General features: G+C 38.2%; 2 protein-coding genes across 2 annotated transcripts in view; both read right to left on the reverse strand.

The window, feature by feature from the left end:
* Window positions 1–14569, reverse strand: part of UNKL (unk like zinc finger) — a 129435-nt gene that overhangs the window by 66290 nt on the left and 48576 nt on the right.
* BMERB1 (bMERB domain containing 1) overlaps window positions 1–14569 on the reverse strand; it is a 41366-nt gene that overhangs the window by 17206 nt on the left and 9591 nt on the right. The window contains exon 2 of the mRNA XM_065732662.1: window positions 2412–2535. Coding sequence (XP_065588734.1) covers window positions 2412–2535 — 124 coding nt within the window. The remainder of the gene's footprint in view (window positions 1–2411; window positions 2536–14569) is intronic.

The raw sequence follows: 14569 nt of genomic DNA on the forward strand, positions 1-14569 counted from the left end.
TCTGGTTCTCATTAGAGCTGATCTTTGGCTCCCTGGCATGAGCATAGGTGTAGCACTACTAGTTGGCAGGCATGCTGTCAAAGTCAGCACAATTTCATGCATATTTTGCAGGTCACTCACAGGGAAATCTAGTCCTATCAAGAGAAGTTAATTCCTAAAATTACTTAAAATCATAACCTATGCACAGGCTTCTAGTCTTGGAACATTAGCAGTCCACTGTTTCAGGAAATAAATGAAAGAAAGATACATGGCTACGTATAAAGTCTTTTACAAAGACTTTATATGTCCATGAGTTACAGTTTATTTAACTTGTCTAGCTAAACAGGTACAAAACTTGGACCACTGAGATAACTGAGTTGTGATGTTTGTCCCAGCAGGAGGTTGATAGTCAGTGTGTCATTAAAAGATAAAACTGACTTGCAGTGAGTGAAGGCTATTTAGAATGAAAGGCAGTAAAGAACATTGCTGTTATACTACTTATTACTTACAACATCCTTTTCAATTGTCTTTATTGTCAGGAGTGAAAAGTAAAAAATACTTTTTTTAATGAGATGAAGACGAATAGATATATCATTTTTTGGACTCCCAAAGGCTATTAAGAGAAGCATATGTTAAGTTTGGAGGACTTTGTGTGAGAGAGGCTGTTTTTTGTTTCCCATGTAGCTTGTTGTAAATTGGCTTGGGAAGATGGGAAGTCCACAGAGCTTTAAAAATCATAATCAGTGCAGAAAATGATGCTGTCTCACTGTTTCACTCAGTGGTGTTAACAAACTGAATTTTACTGCCTGAAGGATTAATGCGCAGAGTAATGGTAGTGCACCTCAGAAAAGGGAGGAACCTGGTCAGAAACCTGGGAGAATGTCCCTGGAAAAGTGGTCTTGTAGAAGGAAGGGTCTGGTCCCTGCTGAAGGCAGGGTAGCAGCTACTGGCTTTGCTTTCCATTGCTTAGAAAAGACAAAGTACTGGAGTCATCTCTGACAGTTGGTGCCTTTGTCACCTGCCAGCTTTGCTAACACCTAGGGACAGCCTTAGCAGAGAACTGATACCAGCACTCAGAAAAGCTTTCCTCATCCAGTGGACAGCTGGGGAGTGCTCTTAGGCAGCTCTAGACGTAGTGTGTTTGGATATATCTAGCACAGAAAGAACAGTGTGCTCAGAATAAATGTCAGATTTATTCCCTTTTCCATAACCAAGCTCCTCTGCGTTCAGGTCATTACTCAAATGCTTACCAGGCAACGCAGAGTGGGGAGTGTGATGAGTGTAAGCATAGGGGAAATGAAAAGAGACTGGATACAAGAACAAAGGGAGTCTGCTATGGCTTTCATTCACTAGAACAGACTATCTTTGTCTCAGTGCTTTGTTTGATGTAGAAAATGTTATGAGAATTACAGGGTTCAATGATGTGGATTTTTCTAGATTAAATTTTTGTACAAGCCAAAAATCAAGTGCTTACTTGAGTACCAGGAGAAGGTGTGACAAATTGTTCTTGTTTACATTGTTTAAACCATTACAGCACTATTAAAGGACAGTATAAATGTTAGCAGTCTCTACTGCCAAAGATCTCTATGCACGGACACATGTATGTTCTGGGTTGGGATCTTCTGTAGTAACAGTCAAGACAGATGTCTATGCTGCTTGATGGTAAGATTTCCAACTTCTGACTGTACGAGTAAGTCAAGACACTGAAATGAACTTCCAGCAATTAAGGTTAAAGTACCAGTTTTATATATGTATGTTACATGAAGAGACAGGTGAGTTTTCCTCTGGCTACAGCAGCTTCATTAATGACAAGGCACCTTGTTTAGCAAGTTTTGGACTCGCTGAGGTTCCTTGCCTGTCATCTAAGGCATTAGTTTCTAATCTCAGGTACTCAAAGACAGATGGAACTTCAAAATAATATACTTCCTATTAATAAGTTCTTGACTTCTTATCTTAATGGCTTTCATTTAACAAATAACAAATCTTGGCTGCTGTTAGTCCAGAACACATTGTGCTCTCTTGTGTCATGAACTAAGACCGCTAATGCAGTGAGGAATAAGCCTGAATTAGTTTAGACTGTAGAAGCTCCAATCTCCTACCTGTTGATATTTCCTTCAGACAATATCCTTTCCACAAAGAACTGAAGTCAGGTATAAAAATATGCTCTGTAGACACGTACTTGCTAAAGTTTCCTTTTGTAAGTAATACATCCCTTTTTTTATTGTCTGCAAATCATGCTGAATAAAAAAAGGCAATTTCCTCTGCAACTACAAAAATCATTTCCCAGTGGCATTTTGCAAGCATTCACCTAGCTGGGATGCTCTTTATCTTTCTTCTTTTCAAAATGTCAAGCAGATAAAAGTCTTCTAAGTAGCATTCTTTCCTATTTTGATTAATTTTGCATGGTGTTTCCCAGAGGAATTGATACTTACATAAACCTGAGTTCTGATTCTCTTCTGACTAAGACTTCCCGAAGTCTCTGGATCTTTGCCATCTCTAGCTCTATTTCCTCAGGCATCATTGTTGTTTCAGCCATTGAAATGATGTCAAGTTGATCTGTTTGTGAAAGAAGAGAGAAAATAAATGAAGCTGGTCAAACTATCTTAACAGGGCTTCTTAGGAATGCAGGTTTAACCACAGAGCTATCTGGCTATGGAGTGATGAGTGCAACTAGTGGGGAATCTTCTGGCTGGGTGCTACATTCACTGGTTTCTCTAGTGTTTTGCTTACTACTTTCAGTGTAACTATTTTGAAGATTTCCTAAGCCAAATGACCTTTTATTTCTAGCCAGAATCTATCATAACCCTGGGAAATCCTAACCCAGTGTTAACTTCAGCTCAAGTTCCTTAGTTGGTATCACTACAAACTTTGAAAGAATAGCCTTAGCTACAGAGCTCATTCGAAGCGATTACTTGCAAGCATGAAGGAGTCCTGTCTTGGCCCAAGTGCAGGCCACCTAAACTGATGAGGGTTTCCCATCTTCAATTCTTGAAACATTTTATGCTGTTCCATTATCTCAGCATGATCAACAGAACGGCCCGGAGAATAGATAAAGATGTGACTGGAAATGATGTAGGGTTTATTCCTTCAAGGAGGTGAGTGTTCCTACTGAGAGCACTGATTAATTTCAAACAAGACCTGAGAGACTGACACATAGAGCGCCTGCGTATTTTGCAGATGTATCCCTGAAAGGAGGTCTGACTCAGCCCTATGAAAAAGGGAAAAAAAAAAAAGATAAAGAAGTCAAAATGATTATGCAGAATACAGGAGCCAATAAGTATGTGGAATAGAAAATCTGTTCAACTGATTATGAGATGAACACCAAAGTCACTCATGACAGACTAGGCTAAGAAGAATTTCCAAGAGAAACATGAAGTAGAACTAAAACTGCAAAATCTCACCAAGAAATCATTAAAAAAAAACCAAAACATCTCTATCAGCTTAGTTTACAAAGACCTATTCTCCCAATATGGCAATAACTTAAAGGAATTCGAGAAGGTAAGATGGTTTTTTTTCATGTTTTTGAGGGGCAAGGAGTAGGCTTTTTTGCCCTTTCATTTATTTATTTAAGTTATCCTGTTACTAGTGCCTGCTATTTTTTGTGTTCATTTCAAAATGAAGGAACTGGATTAAAAAAATATTAAAAATTACAGATTTTTAAAGAGAACAGAACATTGTATGTGTGTGTGAGGAGGGGAGTGACTCTCTCATACAAGAACAGCCATTTGACACTAGTTGTTCTTAAAGCTCAGGTTGCAAAACTGGTTGGTAGAGTAAGACTATTTCCTGCCTCTAGAAGATGGATTTTCTTATCAGAAATCATGGTGTTTGTTGGGGTATATTTACTTGAGTATAGCCTGGATGATTTAAGAAGTTTTGTTACAGCTCTGTCATTGACAAAGTAAAGTCACACATCAAGTGTAAAGCTCCTAAGAGTTCTGAAATTCCACCTACCCAACAGGTGGTCAGAACTGCAACACAATACTCAGCGGATGTTCTGTGTTCTTTTGACTGCTGTTTGGTAAAAATTGATCCTCTAAGCATAGTTTTGCCTTTTGTTGCTTTTCAGACCTGTGGAGTTATTTTAACTGTTGGTAGCAAAATTAGCTTTGATACAAATTTATTTCCCAAAAATATATGAAGCAGGAGATAGGAAGCTAACGTGAATTACAGCCAATAATGCTGGTATTTAGAAAGCTAAACCACAGATGTATTGCACACATACACATTTTAAAATTAATTCTCAAGAGCTCAGAAAATGGGGGGAGAAAAAAAGCAGCTATCTTATTTCCACTCTTCAACTCTAGTTCTCAGTGCCCCAGTATTACTGTTTGAGTCAGATCACACCATGATTTCAATATTCAGGAGGGGAATCGTGAACAAACCTTATGCCATACATGCTTAGAGTCAACACTAGAATTGTTGTGACAAGCACTATAGTCTAGTCTGACCCCTTGCAGAACAGCCACAGATTCTCCTTCACATCCTACACAACATGTGTTTGAACCAGGGAGAATATTCTTGAAAGCCTTCCAAAATTTATGTAGTGATTTCAGAAGAATCCAAAATATAAGCAAGGCACCACAGGTTTAAAAGTAGAAGTAAATTAATATAGAAACTGTAAGATCTTAGTTCACAACCTGTCTGCAAACTTAGGGATGCAGCTAGAACAACACAGAGACGTAAAAAGCATTCCAGTTTATCTCCACAGCAGTATGTGTCCTGTGAGCATGCTATAAATAAATTACTTCTCTTAGAAGATTCTCTTAGAGATTTCAGACCGAAAGGAAGAATAAGAAAAGTTGAATTGAAGCAGCTTTGAGGCAAAAAAAAAAAAAAGAAACAAAACAAAAACCAACCCCAAAACAGAAAACAAGATGGTTGAAACAGGAGGAAATGGGGAGGTGAGGGGTGAGGATACTGAGTATGGGGATACTGTGGTGCTGGAAGAGATTTATATACGAAAAATTTTTTTGTGCTCCTGCAATGAAACCTCTTGGAAAATAATATGTTAGCATTATTAGGGCTTCAGGTAAAGCTCTAGCTCTGCCCCAGTGGTGAATGACACCTTTAGTGCTCTAAGATGTGATTCTGTACAGCTTCATACACAAGTCTCTTACCTTTTCATAACAGGAAGGAGAAACATTTCATATTATTTAAAGCAGACATGTCTTAGTCAACTATTTTATTTCTTTTTTAGCATATATTATTACAGAAATCAAAGCTCAGTCTGGTAATGAGCCAGAATTCATAAACCAAAAGAGAAAGCAACACAGATTAGTCACAGCTAGTGACAGGATTGAATTATTCCATGCTGTACAAACCCCAGGATAATTTCCAGTGACAAAGAAACAAGTAAAATATTATTACCCTTTGCACAAAAAGATATTAACGTGAAAATAATTACTCTATAGAAATAAAATCATCAAGCTATTACATATAATGAGATTGAGTAAAGAGGTAAAACAGAAGCTAACTATGCATACGTTTGCTTCAATTTTAACGTAGACTGGCATAGTTAAAATGGTTATTAACTTAATGATCACGCTGCATCCTCAGTGTGCCAATGACAAATGGAACATTACCCACCTGTGATGAAGAGCAACAAAAAAGCAAAATACCATTTAAGAAAACCTTAAAAGAAGCTTGAAGCAACAGGAGAAATGGGACAATGCACTGTACCAAGTAATAGTTTTAGAAATGCTGTACAGAAAAATAATTATCAGCAAGAATCCTGCTGCTGTCACTTGATGCAAGCATGCTGTAGTCCACTGAGAAGCTCATTGTACTCTACAATCGTTAGCTGGTTTAATTCTTTTAATTCTAATTTAGGGGTTATTATCATCATCTCTTCATTTGTTTGTTTTTAACATATATATATAACAGCAATTAGACCTCTATTTTGTGAACGCCTATAGCAGCACAATCTGCAGTCCAGAGGCAGTAGAGTGATGAGTTGCTAATGAGTACACAGCAAGTCTGTAGCAGAGCCAGTACAAGGTCTGATGGGTCAGTGTCTCTCCAGGACGTTTTTCATCCTTCTTCACACTTGTGAGTTTGTTGTGGTTGGAAACTGTAAATCACTGAGCCTTAAATAATCACCTGAGTTATTAAGTAACAGAGGAGCTATTCTAGCAAAGGTAAGGAGTAGCTATCTAACTACCCTGCTGCTTAAAAATATTCGACAGGGATGAACTGTCTTAAATGAGACACTGTGTTTCATCAGCTCTTGATTTCTGAGAGCTTTCCAAAGGATTTAAGTGAAAAGCAGTTGTTTAGCTTTTCCAGTGTGGACAAGACTGAGCAACAAACAGCTGCTCGGCCCACCCAGCTACAGTGCTTCAGCTGAAAATGGTTTTAAGTCATTGCTGATCTGGATTGGATTCAGACTGAGCAATGTTAGGCCTATTTCCACTACCTTTAGTTGTCTAGTAATAAAGTAATCCTTGTTAAAGTACCATCAATGACTAAATATTGTTCGGAATTTGAGTCAGCACTGGACGTTCGCAAGGATTGAAAGAAATTCTCAAACTAATCAGTTTTCACTTAACATTTAATATACTTAATAGAACAAGTGTGCTCCCAATGCTGTTCTGGTTTAAAAAAAAAAAAAAAATCAAGACCTGTATTAGTTGATGAGCCAAAGCACAAGTAAGCCAGAGGCACAGGTTAGAGACAGATGAAAACAGAACCAGGGTGTGCAACTTAAAACAATCAAACACTACAACTCTTGGTAGAAACTGAAATAGTTGCATAATGCAAAATAAATAAATAAACTGGTATCATGCAAAACATTCCAGATTAACTTTTTCTTTTCTTTTCTTTTCTTTTCTTTTCTTTTCTTTTCTTTTCTTTTCTTTTCTTTTCTTTTCTTTTCTTTTCTTTTCTTTTCTTTTCTTTTCTTTTCTTTTCTTTTCTTTTCTTTTCTTTTCTTTTCTTTTCTTTTCTTTTCTTTTCTTTTCTTTTCTTTTCCTTTTCTTTTCCTTTTCTTTTCCTTTTCTTTTCTTTTCCTTTTCTTTTCCTTTTCTTTTCCTTTTCTTTTCTTTATTTAATGTGAGAAGAACAGGATGAGTCATGTAGTTTGTCACTAGCTTGTCACCTGGAGGCTTGACTGACTAGTCCCATAGTCAGGCCTTTCACTACACCATTTACTGTTGACTCAGATGTATTCAGAGGCGCAGATACCGTGGTGTTTTGTTATTTTCCTTTTGATTTAACTAATGTGGAGCAGCATGCAGTAGCAAATAACTAACCTGAGCAAAAAAATCTTACATCTAATTACTCATTCCTAATCTAGCCTGCTGCTGCATTCTATTACTGTGAATCCTAACGATGATTGAATTTGGCATATCTGTGGAGTGGTATTGTTCAATGTTTTATGCTGGAATTACCATATAAATATAGGTAATAGCTAAAGACAATACAAACAGCTGCACCATATTTGTTCCTGGTCTCCATAACAGGCAGGCAATATTGTGCATTTTAAAATGGGGATTCTCAGGGGAGGGGAAGGTGGCACAGGACAGTACCAGCATGGAAGCAACCTTCCTGGCATGACTCTGAGCATATTGGGGTTGGTTTGGATGTGGTGCAGGTATCCGACCTTGAGACACATGAGCAGAGGCTCCCTGTCCTTTCTCCCTCAGTTTGCTTGGCAAACTTTTCAAGACCAGGACTTGACATCCCACTTAACCTAGGCCCTGCCTTGTCACTAGTTCTGGAGCTGTTGAATTCTGTGCTCTGCAGCCAAAAAGCACTGGAAACAGAAGTTTCAGCTGCAGCGCGGCTCCCAGGTGCACAGGAGGTAATCTTGGAGCTCTGAAAATACTGCCTTAAACCAGGCATCAAAGCTTTCAGTATCTCAGCCAGACAGCAAGGCAGCTAGAAATCCCAAGGCTGTTTTTTCACATGCTCCATGTCTCAGAGCAGACTTTTGGGATGATTGATTGGCGCTATGGCTTGGATTCACGATAGGCAGCTATGAAATCTGGCAGCCCTTGGGAACCCCTTTGGCAGAAAAGCACCAGGGATGCACAGTGAAAGCTGATTAAATGCCAGGATCTCAGGGAATATCACAGTCACCAAATATCCCTGTTTCTGAACAGTCATTAAGAGAAGAAGGAGATGGGTGATTTTCCTCTTCATGGGGAGTAATGACTGTGTCTGTGTTTCAACTAAACCTGAGGTACTGAGTGTGGCCCAGCTCAGCTCTTTGCTGTGCTGCTTCAGGATCACCTGTATTCTGAGATAAATCACTAGATCAAACAGTCCCTTCAATTTTGTAGTCCATTCAGCAACTCAACAATCAAGAAAGAAGAAATTCGTATCTGTAGAAAGTTCTGCTAAACCTGTAGAGAAGCATAACACCTCTCTGAGATGATACAAGTGAATTAGCACACATTTAAACTTGCTGTTTGTAGGAGGAAGGAGAATTTGCTTTCATAGTAGTGCTTACAGTCAGCGTGGAAAGCACTGTTGCAGTATTAGCTACAGTAAAATACTTTTATTTTGCAACTGGAGAGAATAAAAAATACTTTTTGTTGTCCATTGAGATTATAGCTCTTGTCCAGATTGCTTATGGAAATGGGTTTTGGTGTTTTGTTTTGGTTTTTTTTCATTAAAGGAAAACTTTGTGATTGTAGGACACAATAGCAGTATTAGTAAAGACTAGAAAAGGCATAAGACACCTAAAAAGATGTATTTACTACATGATCTATATACCAAAAGTTAATTCAGAACAATCTTAAACCTTCACAAGTTGAAAGAAGGCATACGTAGATAATGATTATTTCTTTTGCTCTATTCATCTTCTCATTCAGTATTTGACATCTCAGTCTGTTTAGTATTCAACACTGATTATAAAAGATAATCTGTTTACATAATATATGAAATTTCTCTCTCCTGTTCTGTAAGCTACCGTGACTTGTGAGTATGTGCAGTTTTATGCCAAGCTTGAATATGTTGTGTTTTCTGCTGCCTTTCAATACTCTGATCAGCATTCACTAAGTGCATGTAATAACTTCAAAATAATAAATGAAACAAAACTGTAGTTATCCTCTATGTAGAAGGCTTAGTGGCAAGCCTTATACCATATAAACTCTGCAGGAGGAAAAACAGCATAGTTGAGGGGACAGGAAAGTGTGAATTCATATTTTGAAGACTATCAGACCTGAAGGCCCCTTCTCCTAATCCAGTGCTCAGTGTCTTCCACTTCAGCCTATTTTTTTCCTTTATTCTGCATCTGTCATATTTAAATTGCATTTCGAGGCATTCAGCCATTTTTGCCTTTGAAGGAATAAGTATGGAAAAAGTACAGGAAGTTCAGACTCAGCATTTCAGAAATCTGTTAGCATTCTGTGTCTAAAACTGCCTAACAATCTGAAGAATTCTGTAGAATTAGGATGTGATATATCAGCCTTTGGTCAAAGCAGAGAGAAAGAAGAGCCCCAGGAAAACAAAACCAAAAAAAAAAGGAGTCAGGCCCCAGGACCCCAAGAACCAGCATTTATTAACTTTGTTCAGTTTGAATGAGTCTTTAAACCACAACATGATGAGTGAAAACTAAGCCACCTAGTGCTAAAAATCTCCAGAGATCAGTCTGCTTGACGTAGTATTTCCTTCGCGTGCGTATTAAGTTCATCTGATGTAACTGGAAATGGCTCTGTTTAAACAGTCACCTGTGGTCTGAGTACCCCCCAGCACAACTATAACATTGAGATATATATTGTCCAGCCATTAATACTGTGTTTGAGGGGTTTTTGTTTTAGTTTTAAATCATTAGTTACATTTACAGTCTAGACATGCTACAACCTAACTTTCCACTTCAGAAGTGTCTCATTCACACTCTTATTGTATGACTCAATTTTAAAATTAGATAAGAAGAGATCATTAAAAGGACTGTGTGCACTTGGCTACTGCACCTCTGGAATCACTGTCCCCTGTTCCACATCACAGAGCTCTTTGTTATCAAAAGATTGTCTTTGAGTTGCTTACTCTTTACTTTCTTGTTCTTATCTTCAAGCTTTGACCTTTTATTTTTCATTATTTACCTTTTCAGAAAGCATGTTAGCAGCAGTCTATTCCATTTCAGGCTTTTGTGCACTGTGGTCTCACTGAGATTTTTCTTGGATTATAAACACTAGATTCACAGTATTCAGTATTAACTAACTCCTTCCTTTAACTCTCAAAGTCCTTTGGTTTCTATGGTATCGTACTCAGAAGCATTGCATGCAGTGATTCCTTTCTCGTCCGATGCGTTACAGAGTGCCTGTACCTGTCCAACACCCATATGAGATTCTTTGTTGCTCTGCATCTTTTATGCTGTGAAGAAAAGTACTGCAGTGAAGAAAAGCTGTTTTTAAAACTGAACCTTAAAAAAAAATAATAATCCTGATTTGAGTTTGTAATTTAACTTCATATTCCTAAATAGAAAAAGACATTCTGGCAGTAAAAGTGATAGGTAGCTAAGGATGGTCTCCAGTACTTTGCTAACTGCAAGTTTTATGGTTGAATGATGATCTTTGGCTATTTCAGGGACCATTTTCTGTCCTTGTTCCCAATTTAAAGAGATATATTAGCATAAGTCCAGAATGGTAAATCTGTAAAGGTCTTGCCTCTAAATAAGACATCAAATAAATTGTCTTGTTTGTTATCCTGATAAATTTATAGCAGTAATTATTCTTGGCTTTGTCTTTTGTCATTTATGACAGTTCCAATTTTCTAAGTGGGTAATTACATAACCCTTTAATCTTATACTTCCCCCAGGAATATGCTCTCTCTAGTTTAAGAAAGTACTCCATGCCTAGAAGGCATCATTTTGATTGTAATGGTATCTGGAGAAAACAGCTCCTCTCTCAGTAACTGTTCATTCTTCGACAGTGAAGACCCTGTGAATCTGTACCAGCCTTGAGTTCTTGAAGAAATCTAACACAAAGCACAGGATTTAACATGATGTTTAGGCTTCTCCTTAGTGTAACTTAAAATCTATACTGCTATCCTGTACTGGGAAGATAAATTCCATTTCTTCCACCTCGCACTTAAGCTTTCAGTTTTCAGCATTCTCCTCATTTTTGGCACTGTCAAATTGTGGAATTTCTCTACTTACAATGATAGAGGTTTTGGTGGTGAAGAGGAGAGGATGAGAGAAAGGGGAAATGATTATTTATGTTAAATGATAGTAGCTGGTGTAAAGCTAAGTAAAGAATAAATTTAGATTAAAAACTAGTAACATTCCAAAACAATGGCATTCTGAAGCAGTCTTTAAAGGAGGTTACCAAGTAGAAGGAAATACACTCTTTTCAGGGCCAGAAAAAAGCAACAGTTGTGTGAATGAGTGGTAGTGCGAGATCGTCTGCAGCTGCACCAGAGTGGACTCAGTAAGCAGAATAATAATGTGTCTGTTATCTGGGGCTTCAGTCATTAAGGAATGGTTTAGCTTTTTGAAGTCCAGTCAGATATTGCCCACACAAAGCCTTCAGACCCTTTATGTGAAAAGCCTTGAGTATGCTTTCTATCAAAGTCCCGTGTGAAGATAGCACACCATCCCTGCTTTCGTGTTCTTCTGTCTGGATCTAAGGGTGTTGCTCACGCAAGGGACTGATTCAGTACAGTAGGAAAATTTGCTACCTAATTATCTGTAACTAGAACATCTTATTTCTAGCTGTACATCTGTATATGATTTGGTGCTGTTTTATAGCACTATCATAATGATTTACCTATACATTTTTCCTACCTCTGAGACCTGCTAGCTTTCTGTATATTTTTAAATAATGTCTTATATCTGTGACTTACAGTGCTTCGGATATTCCCATAAACAGTAAATTTTAGGGAGAGGTCTTCTCAGTAGTACACACTCTGGCAACTGTCCAAAAGCTGATAGAAAACGTATTTACAGATCAGCAAACAGAATTTTGGTACCCACAAAACAAGAACGCCTAGGGAGTCCAAACTAAATGTTTCTTTGAAAATAAAGATAACTCCCTATGAAACCCTTCCTATAAGCAGTGAAATAAAAGCATCAGGCCTCATTTGATAGTGCCTTACTGTTAAGTCCAAAATAAGGAATTTTTTAATGTGATGGAAGTTTGCGGAAGTGCTTCTGATGGAAACATTCAGGATATGCAGAATTATGCCCACTGACATAAATTACCATAACAGAACTCACATACTGGGTCTTGAAAATGCTCTGGGGCTTTGACGTTCCAATTACAGGGCTCAACCTTTCTACTTTGAAGATGATTCCAAGACTGTCTGGGCAATTTGCACGCCTCAGACAATTGCTATTACAGTCGATGATAACAAAGCTGCATACATCTCTTCAGCCTCTTAGAGGGCAGACGCATAAAAATAAGGAAAACAGAATCATAAAAACAGTAAAGGGAGTTTGGAATTAATGTCTTTTATAAAATCCTTCTTAAATTTTAGTTCCACTGAATTAAGAAGCCCCAGAGACTTTATTTGTGGATTCACATGCGATTCTCCACTCTGCTGAAAGTAAATTCTGTTTTAATATAAACTGCATTTCTGAGTTGAGACAGTTTTCAATATCCAGATTCTAAATATAGCAGATTTATATTTTTCCCCTTGTGGAGGCTGGAATAAGATCATTGTAGATGACCTGCTTGCCTTCGGACTGCAAGTGACTGCTCAGTGACATCAGATTTAAAAGCCTAGCAACACAGTGTCTTTGCTTGTGTCTCAGATATACTGATGGAGTGTGAACAGGCCTTGCTCACAGACAGAATTTTTTAATTACAGCACACTAGAAGGGCGTGATCAGTGAGAGCATTTCAGACCAGTTTCCAGCATCCCCGGTGGCTAAACTGAGCCACAGACTCTTCAGGACTACTGCAATCCATTTGCAAATCAGCCTGTGGTACCTCATCCAGCCATTCTTGCTGTGTATAGAGAAGGATTAAGTGGTTTTGAGTGGGACTTCAGAGCTATCCATATAATAAGTTCTGCAGAGAATTATGACAGACTTAACAAAGTACTGTAATTTGCATTAATTTAATTGTGCAATAACATTTTCCAGGCTTCCTACTGTTATTTCCAATTCTAAATGAACTCTGGTTTGGGTATCAGTACTGCAGTTCTTGTTGTCAGATGCTCTGACAACAGGATTTTTCACATTTGGTTGGTTGCTTTAGATAAGGTGTGAAAGCCATTTTCCCCAGACTGCATTACAAATCACTGTGAAACCATGCAACCTAATTTGTCTCGCTAAAACTGATATTAAGTGGCATTTTTCCTCTTTTTTACAGGAGATGTAGCATGGCACACTTTTAATCAGTGCTTCTCCTATTGACCTCACCTGACAGAAGATTGTCTTCAATATCCCAGTAGCCCTAAAACCCAGAAGGTTCTCCTAATATTCTGTTCTTCCAGTTTCTACCCTTACCCACAGACAAGTAAAGTCTTTAGAGATGAAGCAAATCAACTGATCTTGAGTTAAATTGTTTCAGCCTTTTAAGGAACTACTGCTTGCAGAAACCCCCAGTAATTTAGTTCATATGTTTGTGAATAACAAGTCAGTACTAGTACTGTCTAGCCTGCCTAAGTCCCCCATGGATCTTGGCTTCCTTCTGGCTCAGAAGTACCTAGGAAATTCTTTCCATTTCACTTGCCAAACCTTTCCAGCAGTCAAGAAGAGGGACAGAGTAATGGCCATGCCAGTTCCCCACATACACCCACCTGCCTCTTCTCAGGAAGATACAGGCCCCTAATGTGCTATCCGTAAGCAGCTCAGACCCTAGATTTGAGCAGGTTTTTTTGTTTGTTCGTTTCTTTTCATTTGAGTGAACATACTTATGTGATGAGGCAGAGATACAATAAAGAGAGAAGGAATTAAGAAGTACAGATGAATGAAGTCCAGTACACACTGCAGCGCACACACTTTGTCTGTGTATCAAGGGCAAGACTTGTACTGCCCTCAGCATTTTCTACTACGTTCAAGAGCTCTTGTACCCACCTTGGTCAGAGACCCTTGGTAGTATATGGAAATAACTTCATAAAATCTATACAGGCTTTGAAATCAAGAGTCCTTAATATTTTTTTCCTCTCACAGTTACTGTTCTGGTATAATGGTAACATCTTTCTTAATTCACTTTAGAAGTACAAAACAAAAGAAGGACCATGCTGGTCACTGCCTGCAGGTTCTTCAGTGCTTCTCACACCACAGGCACCAGTCCCTCTGTTCTCTCTTCTAGAGCTGAAGGAAAAATATCCCAAATCAAAATGGATTAGCTACCTGCTTCAACAGGTGACATTTGTGAGAACAGAACTATGGTTGTAGTTTCTGATTATCTTAAAGCTCCTAGTGTCTGTCCTTTAATGCTTTCACTTGGAGCAGAGGGCACACTGGCTGCTTCAATTCGTATTTTCATCTCACAGATTTATTTTGGAAAGCTCCCTTTACATTCAAATAAATCATGATTCTGATTATATAGTTACCATTGCATTCTGCACACTCCTTTCACCTTCTCCCATCACATTGTGAATTGAAAATGCTACCTGTGCACTTCAAACAGCAACTTGTCCTTCTGAGAATGGGGAGAATATTCAGCTGTATACAGCCTGGGGAGGCTGCATA

Source organism: Cyrtonyx montezumae, unplaced genomic scaffold, assembly GCF_038088225.1.
Source record: "Cyrtonyx montezumae isolate F1298 unplaced genomic scaffold, pur_monq_1.0 scaffold_16, whole genome shotgun sequence".
Lineage (NCBI taxonomy): Eukaryota > Metazoa > Chordata > Aves > Galliformes > Odontophoridae > Cyrtonyx > Cyrtonyx montezumae.